Source organism: Gambusia affinis, linkage group LG18, assembly GCF_019740435.1.
Source record: "Gambusia affinis linkage group LG18, SWU_Gaff_1.0, whole genome shotgun sequence".
Taxonomy (NCBI): domain Eukaryota; kingdom Metazoa; phylum Chordata; class Actinopteri; order Cyprinodontiformes; family Poeciliidae; genus Gambusia; species Gambusia affinis.
This window is the reverse complement of record NC_057885.1, coordinates 3,757,429-3,779,987: the sequence shown is the minus strand read 5'-3', so window position 1 is coordinate 3,779,987 and position 22,559 is coordinate 3,757,429. Positions and strand designations below refer to the sequence as shown.

At 41.8% G+C, this 22,559-nt stretch overlaps 1 protein-coding gene across 3 annotated transcripts; it reads left to right on the top strand.

Moving 5' to 3' along the window:
- Positions 1-890: 890 nt before the first annotated feature.
- On the top strand, positions 891-20,363 carry fxr2 (fragile X mental retardation, autosomal homolog 2). 3 transcript variants are annotated; one of them, XM_044097959.1, is made up of 17 exons: positions 895-1,850; positions 6,288-6,340; positions 8,696-8,789; positions 8,874-8,945; positions 10,391-10,539; positions 10,668-10,761; positions 10,858-10,974; positions 12,230-12,400; positions 12,483-12,561; positions 13,186-13,343; positions 13,586-13,672; positions 15,318-15,537; positions 15,623-15,802; positions 16,787-16,908; positions 17,068-17,125; positions 17,202-17,290; positions 18,051-20,363. In XM_044097959.1, the coding sequence occupies exons 1-17, from the start codon at positions 1,800-1,802 to the stop codon at positions 18,141-18,143; spliced, it is 1,887 nt and encodes a 628-aa protein (XP_043953894.1). In that variant the 5' UTR covers positions 895-1,799; the 3' UTR covers positions 18,144-20,363. The 3 variants fall into 3 exon arrangements, with proteins under 3 accessions (XP_043953893.1, XP_043953892.1, XP_043953894.1); XM_044097958.1 differs by having other exon boundaries at positions 891-1,850; positions 13,186-13,295; positions 16,787-17,125; XM_044097957.1 differs by having other exon boundaries at positions 892-1,850; positions 16,787-17,125.
- Positions 20,364-22,559: the final 2,196 nt, after the last annotated feature.

The following is a 22,559-nucleotide window of genomic DNA, read 5'->3' as shown; positions in this document are numbered from 1 at the left end:
AATAAATCATTATATAAGGCATTTGATGATTAATTACTTTTATGGGAAAGGTGGAATAATGACATGAGTCATATTTTGAAGCTATGAGCTTTATTTCACCAGGACAATCCTATTGAGATTAAAAATCTCTTTTGGAAGAGAATCCTGGCCAAGGTTGGCAGCGACACACGGGTTACAGAAAGTAATGAACTATACTGAAGCAGAGACAATGAGATACAAAGTTATGCCATCAGGAAAGCATTTGTAAGATATGTTGTTGTAGTACTCCATAATTTGAGCAAGATGGATCCTGGGGACGTTGGAAAAAAGGTTCCCCTATAGATAGGATCTTGTGGAACTCCATGAGTGACACATGTAGCCCCTCTATGGCAGATAAGATCTGAGCCTGTGCAGTACAGTGCCAGAAAATCTCACCCAATTTTCTTGTTCATATATCTGTCTGTTAAGCTCAAATATTTAGAATCCAGTGAGAGAGAAACAGATGTTTTAATATATGTGTTATTCATAACAGATGTCTAACGGGTTTCAAGCCCAAAGTTAGTATATGTGGTGGGTCTCAACTACAAAACAATATTATGGTGCACACAGAAGTATTAACCCATCAACATTTCTTTAAGAATGTTTCACTATTTCATTGTTGCTTGTTCACGTTGTCTGTTGTTAAATACATAAATACGTTCATATTACTTAATCACTGACAAGTTGTATATGATCTCTTCCTCCCGTCAGCAAAAACGGTTTAAGTAACAAAAAAACTCCTCCCACTCCTTGTCGTCATTAATTCCAGCCGAGCCGGTCACCGGCCGACTGTTAAGGAATGCTCCCACTCTCTCTCATCAATGAGTGGTTAACATGGAGTACGAGAGTCGGTCAGTGTGAGTGAAATTGTAACTGACACGGAAGCAAACCAATGAATTGTGTTAGAATGTGAATCGTCTTCAGTTATTGGTCCCACTCAGAGACCAACCCTTATTTGCTGAGCCAATAACTGATAAAGATGATTGATTGACGAACATTTTAACCAATTAGAAACCCATGTTTTCTTTTGGGCAGGTTCTCGAGTGAAGGGGTGGGGTGTTCGAGGTCATTCAGACCCTCTTCGACTCACTCTATCAGCGTGTGTTTGAGGGGTCGGGCGGCTGGTGAGGAATAGTCGCCGGGCGGTTGCACATTTCAGACGGAATTTGAGAAAGACATACCGCCGAAAAATTACACCAGAGGCTGAAGAAACCACCCCCGGTGACGACTTCTGTGAAATCTCTTAATGCAGCATCTGCGCCACACGTCCAACTAACAGAACGCAACCCGGCTACCAGACACTAGCCAGGCTAGCTTTTCATCCCTGAAAACTGACGGCGTCTGGCTTGTGATAGCTAGCCTCCCAGCTAATTATCCAGCAGCTAACATCATTTAGCGTGCTTCTACTCGCGCAAGTCGAAACTACAGCAGCCGCTCGCGTTGGAGCCGTTTAGATCGCGAGCTCTGAATCCCACATTTGGACAAAAACAAATAACGGTCCCCCCTCCACACACTCCTTCCTAAACTAAACTGCCTGCCAGGGGGGACAGCATCTGCGTTGCGTTGCTTGTTGTGACACCCATCACACCCATCTCCCCCAACCCCTTCACCTCTGCCCCTCCACCTTTTTTTCTCCTCCTCCACCCGAAACACTGGAAATCCAGAAGCTGTCGGAGGGCGGCGAAGGGCCGGTGAGGCTGGGGGTGGGAACGGCTCCGGACTCGCAGGGAGTCGCAACGGTTACGGACGCCAAGCACAGCCGTGGGGATCTATCGAAAAGCATGGACGGACTGGCCGTGGAGGTTCGCGGCTCGAACGGGGCCTTCTACAAGGTAAACTGCTTGCAGTGGTTGTTTGCTGTTGTCCCACCTTAAAGTTTTGTTTCATGGAAAGGGTGCTTTGTTTCCCCCCCTCCTGAGAGATAAGCTAGCACAGTGTTTCTCAGCTAACGTTAGCGAGGAGGAGGAGCAGATGTGTTCCATTCAGGATAACCGCTAGCTGGACTTAGCTGAGAAGCTAAGTATACTTATCATCAGCATGCATGGTTCATGTCTATTCTTTAAGAGCAAATTGTACTATAAATTCACGGGATGAAGGCATTTAAACCCAGATCAAGCTAATAAAAAGCAGCCAGCTGTTGTGCAGCTCCTGTAAGAATATATTTGTGGTCTGACTCCCAATGAATAAGGCAGCCCTGAGGAGGAACAGTTGCTATATAGATAGACTTTCTGTTTCATTTCTGTGTAAGCCACTGCTGCTGTTGTTCACTGTGAGAAAAATCAAATTTAGTATCAAACTTGGTTTCTCCTTTAATTCTGTACATTTTACGTTGTAAGAGCACACAGCAGGTATTCTGCCACACATGGCTCTTCTCTTGAAGCTTTCAGCTGCTCTGCCAGCCCACACCACAGTTTAAGCAGCCATCCTATATTTACTCCCACGTTGCTTCACCTGTTGTTTTTGTTTTACAGGGTGACAGGTTTGACTCTGACGTGGTTGAATACTTTCCAAAACCATTTGCGCTCATTATTCTGCCGCTTTCCTTCTTTACATGGACCGGTTTGCATTTAATTCCCCGCTCTGTGTGTGGGGTTCCAGCTCTGCAGAATTCAGCAGGTGTAAAATAAACTAAAAACGAAGACCCCAACTTCTTCAGGATCAACTCTTGGGCTTTCCACATGAGGGGAGTGAGTTGGCGCAATTTGGGTTATTTGTCCAGGATGAAGGTTGTAGAGCTTGTGGCTTTAATCAACCACATGGTTGCTGAGTTCATGATGAAGACTTCCACTCCTTTCCATGAGTCACTTACTGTCAGGAGAGCTTGACTTTGCTTTGCCCTGCGGCATTTTTGAAACAGATTAATTTTTAAATTAAGTTTGGTAGTTTACTTGTTTTAAACATATATTTTGTCCACTGCCTAGACATTACTATTTGGCCATTTTAGTTAGTGTTTGTTTGTTTTTTGTTTTTTTTATCAGCTGTAAATGCTTTTCAGCTGATCATAATTTCCTGTCCCTGTTTCAGATCAGAGTCCTTTAAGATTAACACATAGTCCAAATCAGGACACTGGCAATTTAATGTGTTTATAATAAATGAACTCTACATTTGACTAGTTGGTGACTCTGTCCCAACTTACTCATAAAGACTTTTTGGAAATGGCACAACCTGCTTTTCCTGGTGATGATGGATATTTCGTCCTACCTGTAATTTCTGCAGGATAGCCTCAATATGCAATATGTTAACTTCAGGTTAACATAAATAATATAGGCTAATAAGATAATAAGATTGTAAAATGTTCATAGTTTTACTAGGGATGCACCGATTTAATTGTCCCTGATTTCCTTAGTTTGAGGTGACCTGCGATTGGCCGATACTGACATGAGAAACCGATCTTATCTACCTTTGCAAAGGTCACGTCTGGGTTTCCCCAGTTAGTAACAGTTACCCCACTGTTACCAACTCATCTATTTAGTCTCTATATTCAGTGTCTTTGTTGGCTTGACTCAGAATCAGGTCGGGGTTTTTAAATATCTGATCAGCCAGAAAGCTGCAGTTGGTGCATCTCTGGCTTTAACATTTATTTCTGTCTACTCTGTAAAATGCTGTTGCATTCTGCAATAAACTCTCATGTTGCCCCTGGCGATGTTTTCATTCAGACTCTGAAGTGCTAAGCTAACATTAGCATGCTGCTCTCTGTTTTCATGTGGCTCATTGATAATAAATATCCCAACATTTCCAGCTAATCATTTGTGCATGTGAAGACTTGTGATTCAGTTCTGTTGCTAGGGATACCATCTGACCATGTGACACAAATGGAGTAAGAACTGCAACAGCCAATACAATCTCTTTTTTACCTTCAGCTGCGCTGCTAAGGGTGAAAAAAGATTTGTTGTGAGGAAAAACTGAGAGTCATTCAATCAGCTAAACATTTTCATGAGCTGTAATTCTGTTGTCCAACACATCTGCATTAAAATAAACCACATCTTTCAGAGGCTGGCTCCAGAAAAAGCAGCTGTTTCTATGATGGTTCTAACAAAAACAGACATCCCCATTTTAAACAGCCATCCTTATCTCCCTCTGGTCCCATTAGAGATAAAACAGACAGTAAACTACCCAAAATACCTCAGTTGCACTGTAAAACAATAAATAAATTGTTCATCTTCTGCTGTCACTCAAGCAGCACAGCGTCTCTGTAGTTGGCCTTTTCAAAAACACCTGAAATCTGTTGAGAGGATGGTGGTGGGGGGGGACTGGCAGCTGCAGCTCCAAAAGATAAAGTGGCAGCAAAGAGATGGATGTTTAAATGATTCAGCATCAACAAATGCTTTTTTTTTTAAAGTCTTAAGTTTGTAATTCAGCTCTTTTAAAATATGTTGGTGAAAAGCTGTTGGAAGAAGTGCTGAATTCTACATTGTTTCACTGATGAATGTTTCTGCTGTGTGGTTCAGAATAAGAATCAGTAGATCCACGACTTACGGCTGCTTCTCACTGGAACTGCATCCACACCTGCAGCCTCTGTCAGCTGACCAGGTTTTCCTAAAGCATTTCCTAAAGGCCTGTCGCAATAAATCAATCATTTGTATTTGCATGATTTATCGTTTTTCTTTTTCTACCAAAAACTGGATAAGTCTTCAGTCTGCTGATTTTATTTTATCAACACTTTTGTTTTGAGACTTCATAATTCATTTTATTTGTTGTTTTTGTTGTTCTATTGATTTAGAATATTTAAAAATGTCTTCCAGTTCAGTGTTAAATGTCCAGTAGAACTTAAAGTTTATTGATCTTTGAGAATGTGTTCTCGAATGATTTTGCCATTACTATTACATAACTTGAAAATGGTCTCAAAACAAGCAGAATTTGTTATGGTGACAGTAGGCCCACGACTACAGGCCTAACCACACAGATGTGTTAGAACTGTACATGAATGATGTTTTGTGATTAGAAAAATGAATACTAATGACTACAGGTTATTCAATTACAAAAAATACCTTTTATAGACCCCAAAATGAAATGTTGTTATAACTCTTATCATCAGAGTATCTTCAAAGAGTTGTGGTGACGCTGTGACCAGGAATCTCTGTGAATCGCCACTAGCAGTCAGTCTGGCAGTGAATCTGAAAAGGCCTCTGACTGAAGACTGTTGCCGTATGAGAGTCTCATGACATAACGGCACATCTGGGCATCGGAGACAATATTTCACAGTGGCATGTCCTGGATGACATCATCAGATGTCCTGGATGACGTCATCAGGTGTCCTGGATGACGTCATCAGGTGTCCTGGATGACATCATCAGGTGTCCTGGATGACGTCATCATTGCTAATCCACCCCATTTGCTTTAGCAGCTCTTCTTTAAACCTCTGCCAGGCCCAGGAGTTGACAACCTTTACAACCCCAAAATCATTGCATAAACAAAATTTGACTTTTTATCCAAACAACAACAACATGAAAGCTTAAATAAAAATTTTAAGAAAATATGATTTGTTTTTTTTATTAAAATGAAAAATAATATTTCTTTTTGATTTTAGGGTTTAACATAAAGAAAATCATCATAATGCCCAAATATGCATAATTCAGCTTAGTTGTCATTCTCCATTATCAAGAATGTAGTGACGGCAGCGAGGAACGCGCCCCTATAACCAGAAGAAACATCCAGCAAAACCCGAGCATTCATCTGACTGATTGGCTGTCATATGAGCAACAGCAACTCCTCCAATCAGCTCATTTTTCAACCCTAGAAAAAGTCCGGAACGACCCGACCAAAACCGTCCTCGCCAGTATTCCCTGCTTCCCACTGAAGTGGGATCTTCTGAGCCTTTAGTCCCTTTTATGGTAGCGTCACTCTAGGCCCCTTCCACCTGTTTCAACCCAGTGGTAGCTGTGACAGATTTGCGAATCACATATTCTTGTACGCTTTTTCTTTCTCAAGACTACGCAGGGATTTTGACACAAGCCATTTAGGCTGCAGACGGACAGTCAGACGAAGAGAGCCGAGGCGTTTTCATCCCGTTAGCGAGAGGAAATTTTCTCTGCTGTCGGTCGTCACTTTCACCCGACGCTGAATTCACAGCCAGAGAACGGTGTCAGCAGCAACGTGCTGCCTTGGCTCCCTATCAGGGCCCGAGATGCTCTGTCTCAGAACCAGTCATACTGTTGGCCTGAAAGCCAGCTGTCAGCATGCACAAATCTAACACACACAGTCCAGATCCTTATGTTTCTACAACATGTGTGATGATAAAATCTTTTTTTTTTTTCTGTGTTTTTCTTCAGGGTTTTATCAAAGATGTCCATGAAGACTCTCTCACTATTGTATTTGAAAACAAGTAAGTGTGAGTTTTCTGTTGTTCTGTCTACATGTATTAAATAATTGGTTAATAAATTTGGTGAAATTTTTCCCTTTTTGTCATGTTACAAGGAATGATTGTCTTCTGCCTACAATGCAGCATTACAATTCTAACTCTTAGATATTTGTACATACAGATTTATTGTACGACTCTCCTCTAGTAAAGCTCACTTAAACACACCAATAGCTTCACAGGCTTTGTCCAACATGTAAATTCAACACAACTTTAATTTGTTCAATTAGGAGGATAATAACTAATGTGAGATAAATAATAAACTGACAAATCAGCTGACTACTTTGATCAAATGTATATAAACTGCAATAAACCTTTCAAATGGTTCAGAAAGTGCAATTAGGAATTCTAAATATAATGTAAAAGAAATAATAAAGTATGATGTTAGAGCACAAAGCATAGAATTAGACTGAATAGATTTGCCTTAATACATCGGGCACATTGTCACTGATGCCCCATCTAGATTTTTTTTTCTAACATTGGGACCGATACAGATATTATTACATCAATGCATCTCCAGTTACATCAGACTTTGATGTATTTATTAGAAAAGTGATTTTTCCTCATAAAGTGAAGTCTATGGTAAGCTCCATTACACTCGCTACTCTACAGGATAAAGTTTGTCTGTTTTCTTTTCAGAGTTGCTCAGTTTCAGCCTAACTGGAAGGAGAGTATTCCTAAACGTTACTTTTCAACTTTGCCGCAGATTCTCAACTGTACTCCGGTCTGCACTTTGACTAGGCCATTCTAACATTGACATGTTTGGATGTGCTGTAGTAAACCATCAGCTCTCAGCATGGTGCAGGGAGGATTGGGTGACTTCTTGAGGCATTTAGGGATCTGAATTTAAATGTAGACTTGACTTTTTTTTATTTTTTTTTTAGATTTGTATTTGTTTAAAAAGAAGCAGTGTTTGTGTTAATAAACACATGTATAATGAAAATTGTAGTTGTAACATGACAAAATACAAAAAAAAAATCCCGAAAGGGGTATGAATGCCTTAGCAAGGAACTGTAGTCTTTAAATAAAAGCTCAAAGGAAAGTAAGTTGGAAATCCGATGACTGTAACAAGACTTTGCTCTAGGCCTTTAAAATGTCCCTCTTCAGCACTCGTGCCTGGGACGCAGCTGTCCATACGTGTCTTGGAACAGGTCATTTTAAAACCTTCCTTCTCTTCTCGTCTCTGTCCCGACCACACTGCTGCCACAACTTTCTTTCCTCCTGAACCCACCTACTGCCCCCCGCCCCCCAGGCTTCCCTTTGGTCCCTCATGGCTGAGTGTAGATCGTGTGGCTCTCCTAAAAATAGTGATCTCTGGTATGTGAGATAGGAGGGGGGGGGGGAAGTGGTACAACCATGCCCAGGGTCATTTTTAGGATGGTTCCCAGCCCGACTTCTTGTCCTTCTACTTTCTCTGAGCACATGGAGGTGTTGGAGAAGTTTCCTGTGGGTTTTAGTTGCTTAAAAATGATGGATTAAAAACTGTAAGAGATGTTCCAGATCAGAGGTTCTCCACGAATGACCTAGATTTCAGTGTGGTCTCTTATCTGTAATATTGGGGTGCACCAATAAATCAGCCCAGATTTCCTTCATTTTCGCACATCGGGTGATACTTGAATGAGAAACTGTTCTTATCCACCTCTTAGAAAGTCTGAGAATCAGCCGCTGTCCTCTTTTGCTCTGCCAAAAGAGGTTGGCTGACGAACCGGCCAACAAGGTCATGTCTGCACTCTGCACATGTTCGATCAACAGTACTCACCCAATTTAGTAGCTTTGTTGCTTAAGTTAGCAATTTTTCAGACAAAAAAAAAAATTGGTATCAGCCAAAATTGGATTTGGCTTTTTAAAGATCAGTAATCGGCCGGAAAACTGCATCCGGTGCACCTTTAGGTTTAACCTCTGATTCGAAGGATTTGCCCGTCACCATATCCTGAAATAAACTCATGTTCATCCTCTGCTGCTGATTCAGACTCTGAATGCTAGGCTAACATAAGCGTGGTTGCTCTCTGTTTTTATATTGGTGAGGGCATTGGACAAAATCGGAATCAGCAGGTCGGATATTTTACAGATCTGTGATCGGCCAGAAAACTGCAGCCAGTGCACCGGTACTGTATAGGATACTTATGAAAATATTATTTGGTCAAATCAAAGATTATCGTATTGTTGTACAACAAAGACAATTCATTACAGCAGACCAAGATAAGATTACTGATGACATTTAAAGTTTTAATGAGCAATCTTTGCAATCAGGACGTTGAATGGCTGAAACAGACGGTATTTAATATGAACTCTGTTAACTCTGTTTGTCTCGTCGTGTTTAAGCTGGCAGCCTGAGAGACAGCTGCCTTTCAGCGACGTGCGGCTGCCTCCTCCAGCCGACTACCACAAAGACATTGGCGAAGGCGAGGAGGTGGAGGTGAGAACTGCTGCGCTGCTCCGTTCTGACCCAGGCCTCACACCTGGACGTCCTGCTGAACTAACGCGCCTGTGGTCTACGCAGGTTTACTCCAGGGCCAACGAACAGGAGCCGTGCGGGTGGTGGTTAGCACGGGTCAGGATGATGAAGGGGGAGGTAGGTTGTTGCTGTCATCTGTTTGAAACAAAGCTAAAAGAAAGTTGTGTGGAGGCGAAAAAGTATGTGTACACGTCCTGCTTCCGTTTGACTTCAAAGAAAGCATCAAAGCCAGATGTTGTTAATCGAACACTGTTGAATAATTAATGAATTAAACCAGCTTTATAAAAGCAAGATTTTTATCAGTTTTCTGCTCGATGTCATGAGGGCGACTCTTTGTCTACACAATGTCAGGCTGGAACAACACCAATGACACAAACCCCTGTAATCTGTGTTGTTTCAATATTATTTAAACATGTTACACTGCCTGGGTTACTGCTGTCAAGATGCAAAAACCAGTGCTAATTTAAATGTAACGCGCACAATAGAAATGACTGAAGGTACCCAGAATATAAATGAGCAGAGCCGTAACTCTGACTGTGAGATTTCCCAGATCTGCTTGGATCTTTTGAATGTGTGGAATATGAATCGACTGCCCTTTTTAGGGTTGTCATAATAATAAAACTTCCTTATTGTAGTTTCTCATTTGGTTTTGTTTTAGCTTAGTGTTGATCTTTATGCTTCCATTAACCTTTAACTTTCTGCTGGTAGATCTTCATATTTATATTCTGTTCTAATATTGTTTCTGGAAGTATGTTGATTCAGTTCTGCAATGATTTTATTTGATCATAGCTGCTTGTCTTTAGCATCTGCTTCCATTAGCCAATTATCTGCTGATAGAAATAAATTATACTATCTGGTATTTCCCTGCGTTAATTTGTACTGCAGTAGAACGGAGCGCTGTGGGATGTGGAACTTTGAGTTTCTGCTTTCACGGTGTTGCTGCTGAAAGAAATGCAACAATTTGGCAAATGTAAGCGGGACCGTTTGTATTGATTCCTACCCAAATGAGTATCTTTGAACCGAGATGTAGATTTGTTTGCCCGCCATAGCTTCAGGCTGGTGAATTTGTGACAGTAGGTTGAGAAGAGGTGAAGAAGTAACTGTTGCTTTAGATTAAGCTGCAAACAGTTAAAAATTAAGTTTGAAGTCCATCATCAGGGCGTTTATTCAAAGTGGAAAACTTCAGCTCCCCTGATTTTGCTTCACCTTTGTTAAATTAATCAATTTAAACCCTAAAGGCCAGATAGTTTAATAATACCTTAAAAAAATCTGAATCATAGAGTTTAGTAACTGGGTTCTTAACTACAAAATTCATCCTAGTACCTCTGAGGTTTTTATTGGCTAATCTTGACTGTAGCTTTGACGGTTTAAAATTACACACATTTCAGTAATAATCATAAAACCTCAATCAGTCCAAGTCTCTTAACCGAGCAGCAGTCTGAATAGTAGGAGATAAAAGTCTAACCGCCTGATTCTGGGGATGTTTTTCTATTTCTTTTTAAACTAAAACAGCTAAACATTACTCCCTATAACTGTTATAAATGTCTGTTGTGCCGTTTCAGTTTTACGTAATCGAATACGCAGCTTGCGATGCCACATACAACGAGATTGTCACGTCGGAGCGCATCAGGCCTCTGAACCCCAACAGCCCCGCCTCTCGAAACACGTTCCACAAGATGACCATCCCCGTCCCGGAAGACCTGAGGGACATGTGAGTCCGCTTTTGACCAGCTTTATTGTGATGCTGAGATTTCTCAGCAGCTTTGTGCAGATCACAAGCAGTGCTGTTAAGGTGTGGAGTGTGTGTGTGTGTGTGTGTGTGTGTCTTGTTTTTGTCAGATGTGCAAGCGATAGCGTTCACAAAGACTTCAGGAAAGCTATTGGAGCCAACTGCATCTTCTACTGCGCTCAAACACATGATCTCATTGTCCTGGTTAGGAAATTCCAAAATCTTTTGCTTAATTTATGAAGCTAGATAATTGTTCGACCTCATATTGACCTGTTTTGTTTTGTTTGATCCCCCCTCAAGTCTACAAATGACACAACGGTAAAGCGTGCGACACTCCTGAGTGACATGCATTTCCGCAGCATCCGCACCAAGCTCATCCTAATGTCCCGCAACGAAGAAGCCACCAAACATTTGGAGGTAAAATGTTTATCAGCAAATATTCATTGGTTTTATTTCACAAAGGTTGTCCCTGTTGACCTTAGATTTAATCTTCAGGATGGTAACAATGTGGTTCTAAGTAGTTATTTGCATAAAATACTTCCAGAGGGTTTACACACAGTTAGCTAACAGGCTCCCCATGGTCGGGCCGACATACCAAGTCCGTTCTCATTGTCGCAGTTGGGTGATGAAAATCTCGTCATTTGTTCTCTGTTTCATGTCCATCACCCCTTCTTCAACTTTTCACCCCGTCTCCATGCCAATCACTCAACCCTATTGACCACTCAGACCAATCACTCAACTCTGTTGAGTGATTGGTCTGTGTTTATTTAGCCAGGCCAAACTGTTCAACTTCCAGAAGCCTTTTTTTCCTCTTTTGAGCCAGAGAACAAAGTACATACTGAAACCTTAAAATCCCTCTGCCTGGTTCGATGCAGAGAACGTTCCTCTGATGCCTTCTGTTCTTTTTTTTCTTTTTTCTTTTTTTAACCAATAAAATGGAAAAATGAGATGATGTTTTCCAGCTCATCAATCATTATTTCCTCCTGTGAACTCGTGTAATAGTTGATCCTCTCACCATGATCGCTGTGTTTACTGTAGGCGACTGCTGTGAACCACACTCAGCAAAACACCAGGAGCGGTTTCACTGGAGCTCAGCTCAGGAGGTCTTGAAATAAAAACGGTTGAAACCACATGACCGCATGTCAACAGATGGGCTTCAGTCTCAGGCCTTACACTTAGTCACAGGTCAAATTGACCTGTTCCTGTCACCTGGGGCTGAAAAACCTAAAACGTTCTTTTTCCAGGTTGGTTCATATTCTTGGAACCAGCACTTTCCAAATAACTTTAGGTCAAAGACTGGGATTTTTAGTGTGCACAGAAAATTGGCGAGCCTAAAAACTGACCCGATTTCCTTAATTTTAGGAGACACTACTGTTTACACGCCCCCACCGTGTTAACAGTGTCCCCCCTAACTGTTGCTAACTCATTGTAAATAACTTTTCACACACAAAAAAAAAATTGTAATCAGCTTTTAAACATTGGTTATCAGGCTGAACACTGCAATCAGTGCGTCCACATGAAAAGGAAAACGCAAGGACTTTCAGCCATATTGCCTCTGGGGTCAGTGGCTGCGCTGATGAGCAGAACACCAGCGTAAAATGAACAAGTGAGACACGAACCTGTCCGCTTTTAGTCTTCCTGATGTTGCTTGTGTTTGGGTTCCCTTTCTTAGACCAGTAAGCAGCTAGCAGCAGCGTACCAGGAAGAGGTCCGAGTCAGAGAGGACCTGATGGGCCTCGCCATTGGTTCCCACGGTGCCAACATCCAGCAGGCCAGGAAAGTGCCCGGAGTGACGGCCATCGAGCTTGAGGAGGAGAGCTGCACCTTCAGGATCTACGGAGAGGTGAGCGCCCCACTGAGGCTGCTGCCGTTAGCTGCAACTTCCTGAATGCTCTCTGATGCTGGACGTGTGTGTTGTGTTCCAGACTCCTGAAGCTGTGAAGCAGGCGAGAGAATATCTGGAGTTCAAAGAAGATTATTTCCAGGTTCCCAGGAACCTTGTAGGTGAGTGTAGCAGCTTAACCTTCCCATCATTTGATGGCTTAAGATGTATTCGTATAGGATTAGTTTTATCTATTGGAATGATTGCAGATTGTCTGTTTTTAATCCTGTGCGAATCGTACAGTAATTTAAGGACAAATTCCCCTGCTGTGTTTTCCTGAAGTCAGAGGTCCTGTAATAACACTAATCACTTCTTGTTTTAGGTGTTGTGTAGTTGGACTCGTTATGCCAGTATTTTTCATACTTTGCTATTTTTATAAAATTAACCGCTTCCTCTGAAGAATTTGATTTAATTTACAACAGCATTTAATCTTCCTTTTGGATCAATAAAGTATTTTTGAATTTGAATCAAAATGGCGGCTCCCATCAAGTCTTGCACTGTGCAGTGAGAACACAGCTGGCTGGCACACAGAGGTGTGGCCACAGCCGGAAAAGTAGGTTGAACATCGACTCCTGTCATTCCTCAAGTCGACTTGAAAGAGCCTGTTAACGTCATATCTAGGAGATGTCTGTGAATTTCAGCGACATCTCAAGCTCCTGTCATCCCATACGAATGCGCCACATAAAAAGCAGATGTTGTGGAGGGATTTATGGCTTTTGACGCCGTTTGCTTCCGTTTCCTTCCAGGCAAAGTCATCGGAAAGAACGGCAAAGTCATCCAGGAGATAGTGGACAAGTCGGGCGTGGTCCGCGTCCGGATCGAGGGAGACAACGACAAAAAACTTCCCCGGGAGGAGGTAGGCAGGCAGGGGGCTGGCAGAGACGACACTGCCGGCAGCAAAGAGGTGAATGCTCCGTTCGGCTCGTCTCTCTGACACCCACATCATTCCTTCTGCTTTGCTGCATCTTTGTTCCTCCTGCCCTGTCGGTAGTGCTTCCGCTTTAACGGCTCTCCACACACAGCTAACTGTTTTTGTAGTGTGTGGTTCTCATGTTGTGTTGCTATTAGTTGATGGATTGACATGTTTCTGGTTTTTGTTTTCAACACCGTGATTAAACCCTGAACTTGTCATTTGTGCTTCATTAGGGCATGGTTCCCTTTGTGTTTGTTGGTACTAAGGAAAACATCAGCAATGCTCAGGCCTTGTTGGAGTACCATGTGTCCTACCTGCAGGTTGGTTCATCCAGTTTCTCTCTCTTTAATACAGTAAATGAAAAAACTCTGTATGGTCCAAAGCTAACTTCAATCAGTGTGAACACACGTGCACTGTGAAACATGGAGGTGGCAGCATATTACTGTGGGGAAGCTGTTATTCAGCAAACCTGGACGAAATCTTTAAACGAGCAGAGGGTATTCCACAAATTAGTAGAATAAAGATTAAATATTACCATAAGAAAGTCGTAAAATTACTATCAAAGTTATTTTGAAAGACAAGTTGTGATATTTCTGATGAGTGTTTTCTGTGTGGTTTCCTTCAGAATGGACACAGCAGTTTGTTAAATGGCTTCAAACTGCTGCTACTGATAACAATCAGATTTTGGTGTGTTGGAAAAAATTAAGTATGTCCAATTTGTAAAACCAATAGCAAACTATTAACTTCACAAGATGCTCAACATTCCTCATTTTAATGTTTTGGGGGTTTTTTGTGGAAGTTATTATAAAATGACTACTTAATCCTTCTAATATTACGACTCTATTCTTGTATTATTAGAATCTTATTTTGGCAATAATAATTGACATTTTGCAAAATGTCATGTTTATTGCTTATATCGCAGTCGACTGATTTTATAATGTAAAACACTTAGGACTGCCTTGTTGCTAAAATGTGCTACACAAATAAACTTGACGTAATATGACTTTATTCTGGTATTATTGACTTTTATTGCGTCTTTATCCCAGTAATATGACTTTGTTGTTTAACTTTATTCTTGTAATCTTATGACATTTTTGTCGTATGACTATTATTACGACCTCATTCTTGTATTGTTTCGACTTCATTGTTGTATGACTTTATTCTCGTGTACTTATGACAATTATACCGATATGACTTAATATATCGGATATCTATACAAGCCTAAATTTTCAAACGGGTGAATTCCTTGTTTTCATATCTGAGTTTGCAGCAGGGAGTTAACTTCTTTCACTCTGACTGCGTTCCCGTTCTAGTCCGTTAGTAGTGAGCCTGCAGGCCCGTCACCTGTCTCCTGCCGGCCTGAATCCTCAGGAGGGAAGCTGCTGATAGTCTTGTTTTGGCCTTACCTCATGAGCTTTTATAAATAGCTCCTCTCTGTGGGGCCGGCTACAGGGTGCACTAGGGTGTAGCTTACAGGCCATCCAGACCCTCAGCTTCCAAAGATAACTCCAAGCCTCCCCCCCCCGCCCCCCTGCCTCGTTTCCCCCTCACCTCCCATAAGGATCCAGCTGTCATTGGTGGAGTCAGCTGTCACACTCCTGTTAGAGAACTGCTGCCACTTCCTTCTGTCTTCAGGTCCAGAAAGTATTTCTGTAGTGACAGACACAATGATCTTGTTTCTAGAGTGTTTGTTCTGCTCTAAGGAGTAAAACGGTTCTCATTCAGACTTATTAAAGACATGGAAACAGTAAATATTTTTGCGTTACTGCCACCTACTGGGGATTATGAGAAAATGCAAAGGAATGAACAACTAGTCTTTTTATTTGTTTTTTTAACGGATGAGATTTATTAAAAACAAATAAAGTGGTAATTTACAAAAATAGAGGCTTAACTTATTTTATCTTCTGTGTGCATTTGAATACATGCAGCAAAAACCACATAGGTTGATAACAACTTGTTCTGCAGGAGGTGGAGCAGCTGCGCCTCGAGCGCCTCCAGATTGACGAGCAGCTCCGTCAGATCGGGGTGGGATACCGCGCGGCCCCCAGCCGACCCGCTGGGCCCGGCGGCGACCGGGAGAAAGGTTACATGACGGACGAGAGCAGCAACTCTCTCCACGCATCGCGTACCTACGGCGGGCGTGGCCGAGGACGAAGACCCTCCAATACACAGTACTCTGGATACGGTGAGATGCAGCAGTGTTTTCCCCCTAGATTTACAGCTGATTGTTAAAAAAAAAAAAACATTTCTTTTTTGATTTTTGTTCCCAGGCACAAACTCCGAACTGTCAAATGCTTCCGAGTCGGAGGACGTCAACGACCGTGACCTGAGGCCCCGTGGCATCGGTGGGGACGAGAGAGGTTCCAGACGGGGAGGCAGGGGCCGAGGCGCAAACTCGGGACGGGGGCGCGGGGGCCCCGCAGCCAAACCCTCCAACTCGATTAGCTCAGGTGTGTTACATTTCATTGTTCCCTTCAGGGCAATCGTCCTGGTAACTCTGGAGTAGCTGCAGAGCCAAGGCTCCTGTGGAAGAAATCTGACTTTATGGAACAGAACCATTGTCAAAACAATGCAAAATGTACAGACCCATTTAGTAAATGAAAAGGTCATTTATTTGAGGAACTTTAACACTAATTGAAACACATTAATTACACACAGATGGATTAATCGCTTAACAAAATTTGCTTTCGTGACAGGCCTAATCAGAATTCATATTATTTACTGAATATGACTGTACTGGGTTTGGAAGAAAACCAGTTGAAAGCTGAAAAACACTTGAGACCGTGCTGGAGGCTCAATGACCATAAATACACAGACAGGTTTAGATCTGAGCATTTCTACTTAGGTTGGCCAAAGTCCAGCTCTAAATCTAACTGGCAAAATTTCTGAATGGATGTCCACAGATTTTGGACATAAAACAGATGTTTACAGATGTAATCCAGTCTGATTAACCTTCAGCTGTTTTACAAAGTATGGGCCCAAACTGGAATACTTAGATGTTCAGAGCTGGAAAAGAGATACAGGATTTTATTTATTTTTTTTTCTCCAATTTGTCAAAAATTTTAAAAATAATTATTTTCCTGATTTCACAATCAGGTGCTAGTATGCCTAAATATATAAAATAAATAACTGTAATAAAAGAAATTACTTTGAATGAATGTATGTGCATGTAATAATAATTACACTTTAATTATGAATCATTTATGTTGTAATAAGAGTATGTGTGATGAGTAGGAGTGGACCCATCTTTAAAAAAAACTAACCTGTCAATTCTGATTCTGTCAAGAGTTTTTTTTTTGTTTTTTGTTTTAAACGTGTGTGAAAAGTCAGTTGGCGGTTATGCAGAAGATGGATTTTCATTTCATACACTATTTATTGAATGAATTTAGTAGACAAATGATAAAAATGTTGAGTCATATTTCTGATCTTGTCAGTTCTGAGGGATCCAGACAGCAACCCATACGCTCTGCTGGAGGGAGAGGGCGAGCTTGCAGACGCTGACCTCAGCGAGGGCATGGTGGGGGACCGCCACAGACGCTCCCGCCGGCGCCGTAACGACCAGGAGCCCAGCGTGATGGACGCCGCCACGGAGTCGGACAATCAGGCCGGCCCCAGTGAGAACGGACTAGGTGAGAACCACCCGGTGTGTTGCAAACAGCTGAAAGTAAAACTTCTCCAGAACTTAAAGCCGGTTTTGCCAAAGGCTAGTGAATCGAGTGGCAGCCGGCCAGAGGGAGGGTCCGCCAGTCGTGACAGGCAGCCGGGAGAAAGTGGTGAGCAGCAGCGCTCTCTAGGGAATCAACACACACGCCCTCTGAGTGCTCCAGCTGACAGTTTGATGTTCCTCAGTGACCGTAGCCGACTACATATCCCGTCCTGAGTCCCAGAGCCGACAGAACCTGCCTCAGAAGGAGAACCACTCTGGACCTGAACCCAAGGTAAACGCACAGACACACCAATCAGAGTGCTGGGATCATTTTCAGTCTTATGTTAAGCAATGAGCTCCTGATTCCAGCTTTTCTTTAGGACAAAAATGTTCATGTCATCTACCATAATTGGCCACTTATTATTTATACCAAGATCAATAGTGACATCACATCGCTGTAAGTAAATATTTTTATATATCAACATCCACAGATTAAAATCACAAAGTGTTGTATATAGTTATTTTCTGGCAAAAAAATAAAATAAAATCACAAATTTTGAGATAATCCCAGAAAGTTTCACAAAATAACTGGAATATTTTAGAGTTTTGAGACAAATTTTTTTTTTTACTTTTGAAACTTGGGTAAGTTCAGAATTTTCTGGCTGAAATTTACTTTGTTTTTTCTATCTACAATGGCCTTGACATGCCGTCATTTTGACAGGTTTAATTGCAAATTTAACTAACTTCACCTGCAGAAGCAGTATTTCTTCTGCTACACCACCATAGTGAGTCTCTCACCAATTTCAAAAACAGCCTACCGTACTTTGAGTGTTCTTCCTACAGTAATTTCCACGTCAAGCGGCACTGTTGCCACTAAAAACGATGCCTCCACGTCACATTTTTTGAGTTTCTGACTGGTTAGGTACTGATGAGGGCTGACCAAGCTGAAAATCTTCTGTCTCTGGTCAACAGCTGATTTGTTGTTGCATCTCTAACAGAGAGCCTCCAAGATTGTTTGACGCTGAATCTCAACATTTCTCTCCCCTTCACAGGAGAACGGAACCAGTGCAAAGAAGGAGGAGCGAACGCCCTCTAAGCGTTCTCCTAGCAAAGAGACGCCGACTTTGGTCAACGGGGTCTCATAAGGAGACGAGCCCCCACTCCCTTCGCGAACCCAAGTCTCAAGCAAGACTCCATGGCAAACTGTGTCCCTGCTTGCATTAACTTAAACCTTAAGAGATGAAAAGTACCTGACAAAATACCTGAGTTCATACTATGAGATGGAAAAAGTATAAAAAACTAAAAAAAAAAACAAAAAAAAGAAAACCGACAAACGCATCTACTTAAAACCACACGTTAACGGTGTATGCTATCCTATCTATCAGTACTTAGTGCTTATTTAAAAACTCAACTAGCTTGCCAAACGAGAGCTGGTGCATATTTCTCAAGATACTGAAAACACAAACAGGACAAGACTTTTTTTTTTTTTTTTTAACGGTTGACTTTCTTTGTGTCCTTTTTGTTTAACGTTAATTCTGTTCATTGTTTATCACTGGTTTGGACTGGGCCGTTGCTCTCTCCACCAAAAAAAAAATCGGACGTGTCTTGGTGTTAACAGAACCGACGAGAGATGTGAACCGCAGGCGTGCGAGCAGACAGTCCTGTAGTTTATGCGAAGCAGTGTTCGCGCAGAGCAAAGATGGACAGATCGGAATATTGATAGACATTGTGCCTTGAATTTGGAAAAAAAAAAAAAAAGAAATAAACTTAAGTTTTTCCATAAAGTTTGGTTTTGTTTCCTGAGAAGACATAACTAGAGGGGGACGTTCGTCTAGTTTTATGTTTTATTTAAAATTTGGTTTGATGGATGGAACAGAAGGGGAGTGATCTAGAATCAGAAAATGGCTGACCAGTGTAAACGAGTGGGAGGGGTAAACCAAGTCTGGTGCCAAATACAAAATCCTAACAGCCCTCGTCCTCATTCCGTGTATAATGGGGGCGGGGAGCAGAGCATGCAGATCCGAGTGAAGGGATTTGGCAACGATAAAACTAAACCACGAGGGTTGACGTAACAAAGCAAAGTGCTGAGGGGATGTCGTGTTCCCCCTCTTGCCTATAGATCTTTCAACTGTCCAGGGTTGAGTCCAGACAGGCACACTTGAACTGTAGATTTAAATTTACAAAGAAAACTACACAGTGCCTCTTTCTCTGTGTCAGAGGGGCGGCAGCAACTTCAGCCTCTGCTGATTTCAACCACTGCAGTGGACGGCTCCGGAAGCACCAGGGGGCTTCTAATAGGAGGGCGTGGAGGGCCGAGAGACTGCAGACTGTGGGACAGGGACGAGAGCCACATGGGACACAGTTGCACATACACACACAGAGCACCAGGGGGCGCACAGATCAATGCTGTTTGGGGAGAAAAAAGAAGGAAGATGTCTGTCCTGTAGAGGGCAGCAGAGTTGGGTTGAAGGGACTGGAAACCTCAGTGGCTCTCTGCTCATGTTGTTACTGTTGTCTTGGTTACAGCTCTGCGTTCTTACTTTTTTTTGTTGCTATTTCCACATCTTTAGAAAAATCTGAAATAAAACATTGAAGTGAAATCAACCTCTCCTGTGGAAATGAGCTCTGATTTCTTTGTCTTGTGAGTTTGCAGTCTATTTTTCTACCTTGCATGGCATTTAGTTACTGAGTGGTGCCTGTCCAGTGCATGAGGAAAGGATATTAATCTTTTTTTTTAAGTCATTGTTTAACAAGCTAGAATTGCTGCTAATCTACCCACTGAATGTCCATCTAATGTAGAAACTCTACCTTGAGAGGAGAACTTTATTTGTGACTAAATCAACTTTTTTTTTCTACCCTTGGGTCCATCTTTGATTCTTATTCAGTAGATGCTAGTCAGGGAAAGAACTTGTCCCTTTACTCATGACTCTCACAAAGTATTACAAACCCAAGGCCAACATGGTGCATGTCAAGCATTCTCATGACCAAAGGTTTGGAGAGACACCTGACAGGGTATGCACTTGGTTGATTTGAGACCACCCCTTCCCTCCCTCCTCCATGCTGCTGTTGTAGATTTCTGCCCAACCATTTTGTTTTTAGCGAAAGAACGAGCATTCAAGTGTTTGGACCTTGTTTCAGTTGCATGTATGAGTGGATGTGTATTTGCCTTCTTACCTCATTCTGTTGACTGCTGTATTCTCTACTGTATCTGTATTCCCCACGTTGAGTTGACAGAGTGCCTGCTGTGTGTGTGTGTGTGTGTTTGTGGATGCTAGGTGTACTGTTGACTCCTCACTGTCAGATTTATGTCTTTGGTTTTCTCACTCATGTTCTGATGGCAATAAAGGACTTTTCATTGTTTGATATATCAGCAGGTTATTGTCGGCATATTTATATTTAAAACAAGATGTTGCATACACTGACTAAAAAGACACCAAGCTTCTTTTTTTTTTTTTCCCCACTAGCTGAAATTAAACCAGACTAATATTCTCCCTTTTGAGGTTAATTAAAATGACCAAAATTATTTCTATTTGCTAAATGCTACCATAATAAAAATATGGCAGCTCAATTTGTCTTCAAAGTCAGAGGTTCACATACAGAATGATTTAAACCACAGGTGTCAAACTCCAGTCCTCGAGGGCCGCTGTCCTGCAGTTTTTAGATGTGCCACAGGTACAAAACACTGGAATGAAATGGTTTAATTGCCTCCTTCTTATGTAGATCAGTTCTCCAGAGCCTTAATGACGTAATTATTCAATTCAGGTGTGGTGCAGAAGAGGCACATCTAAAAGTTGCAGGACACCGGCCCTTGAGGACTGGAATTCGACACCCCTGATTTAAACAATGAGGGAAAGCCCAGATGACTGTCATGGCTTTGGAAACTTCTGATAGGTTAAGCAACACACTTGAGTTAATTGGAGGCTGTATTTTAAGGCCACACCTCAAATGCACTGCTTTATGGTTTGAAATGATGGGGAGGTCAAAAGACGTCCGCCAAGGTATCGAGAAGAGAATTCTGGAGTTGCACAAGTCTGGTTCGTCCCTGCGAACAATTTTCTTGAAGGTGCCACATTCATCTATTTGGGTCTGAAATGTACAAATCAGCCCCAGAACAAAAGTTGAAGATTCTGGCTGAAGCTGGTAAGACTGTATCCACAGTGAAACATTCTCTCTACCACCATGGGCTGAAAAGCCGCTCATTGAGGAGGAAGTCATTACTCCCAAAGTAACAAAAAACTTGATTGCAGTTTGCAATTTCACACACAGAGACGTGTCATTTTTGGAAACATGTCCTATGGTTTGATGAAACTAAAGTGAAGCATAATGGCCAATGTTACATTTGGGGATGTTTGTTTTCCCGGGAACACCATCCCAACTGTGAAGAATGGAGGTGGCACCTTCATGTTGTGTGGAACTGTTCTGCTGCAAGAGGAACTGTTGCACACCACAAAATAGACGACATCATGAGAAATGGTGATCATGAAGTGATATTAAAGCAACATTTAAAGACATCTGCCATGGATGTTAAAGCTCAGGTCCAGATGGATCTTCCATATAAGCAATGACACTAAGCACACAGCCAAAGTTGTAATAAAGTGGCTTAAGGACAAAGTCAGTGTTTTGGCGTGACCATCACAAACCCTGATCTCAATCCTACAAAAAAATGTATTGATAGATCAAAAAGTTATGAATCATGAGTGAGTGGTGCTACCAACATCATTCAGTATCCACCATGTATGTCAGGAAGAATGGGCCAGAACTCCAAGTACTTAAAGTGAGAAGCTTCTGGAAGGAAACCCAAAACGTTTGACCCAAGTCATTCAATTCAAAGGCAGTGCTGCTAAATACTAAGGACATGTATGCAAACCTCTGATTTTTAAGACAGTTAATAAATATGTGCACGTTTCTGGTGTGGAGGATCTCAAATGTGTAATAATTTTAGACTTTACAAGAAGAATTAGTGTAGAATCTATACACTGCTTTGTACACAGCTGCACAGCGGTGCAGTTGGGAGCACTGTTGCCTTGCAGCAAGAAGGTCCTGGAGCTTTCTGCACAGAGTATGAATGTCATGTGTGGGTTCTCTCTTGACATGACTGTGTGTGTCTTGTCCTGTCTGTCTCTGTGTTGCCCTGCGACAGACTGGCTACCTGTCCAGGGTGTACCCCGCCTCTTGCCTGAAACGTTAGCTGGACATAGGCACCAGCACCTGACCCCCACAAAGGATGGATGCTTTGTACACCATTTATCTGATGCTGTTGTAATTTTAATGCTTGGCTTCTTGTGATTTATTTATTATTTTTTACTTTTTTTCTTTTTCTGATTTTATGTTATCTTACTTCTGTGCTATTTAAAATTTTTATGTACATTCTTTGCCTTTATTTTTATATACTGTTGCCTAGTACATTGAGTCTTCAGTGTTATATAAATGTACTGGATAATTAAATCTGACTGAATTTAAAGGTTAGGAAATTCCCGGGAAGCGAATTAGGGCTGTCGATAAAGGTTACAATTCCGATTTTTTATCTCAGAATTCTGACTTTTCAAATAAATAAATAAATT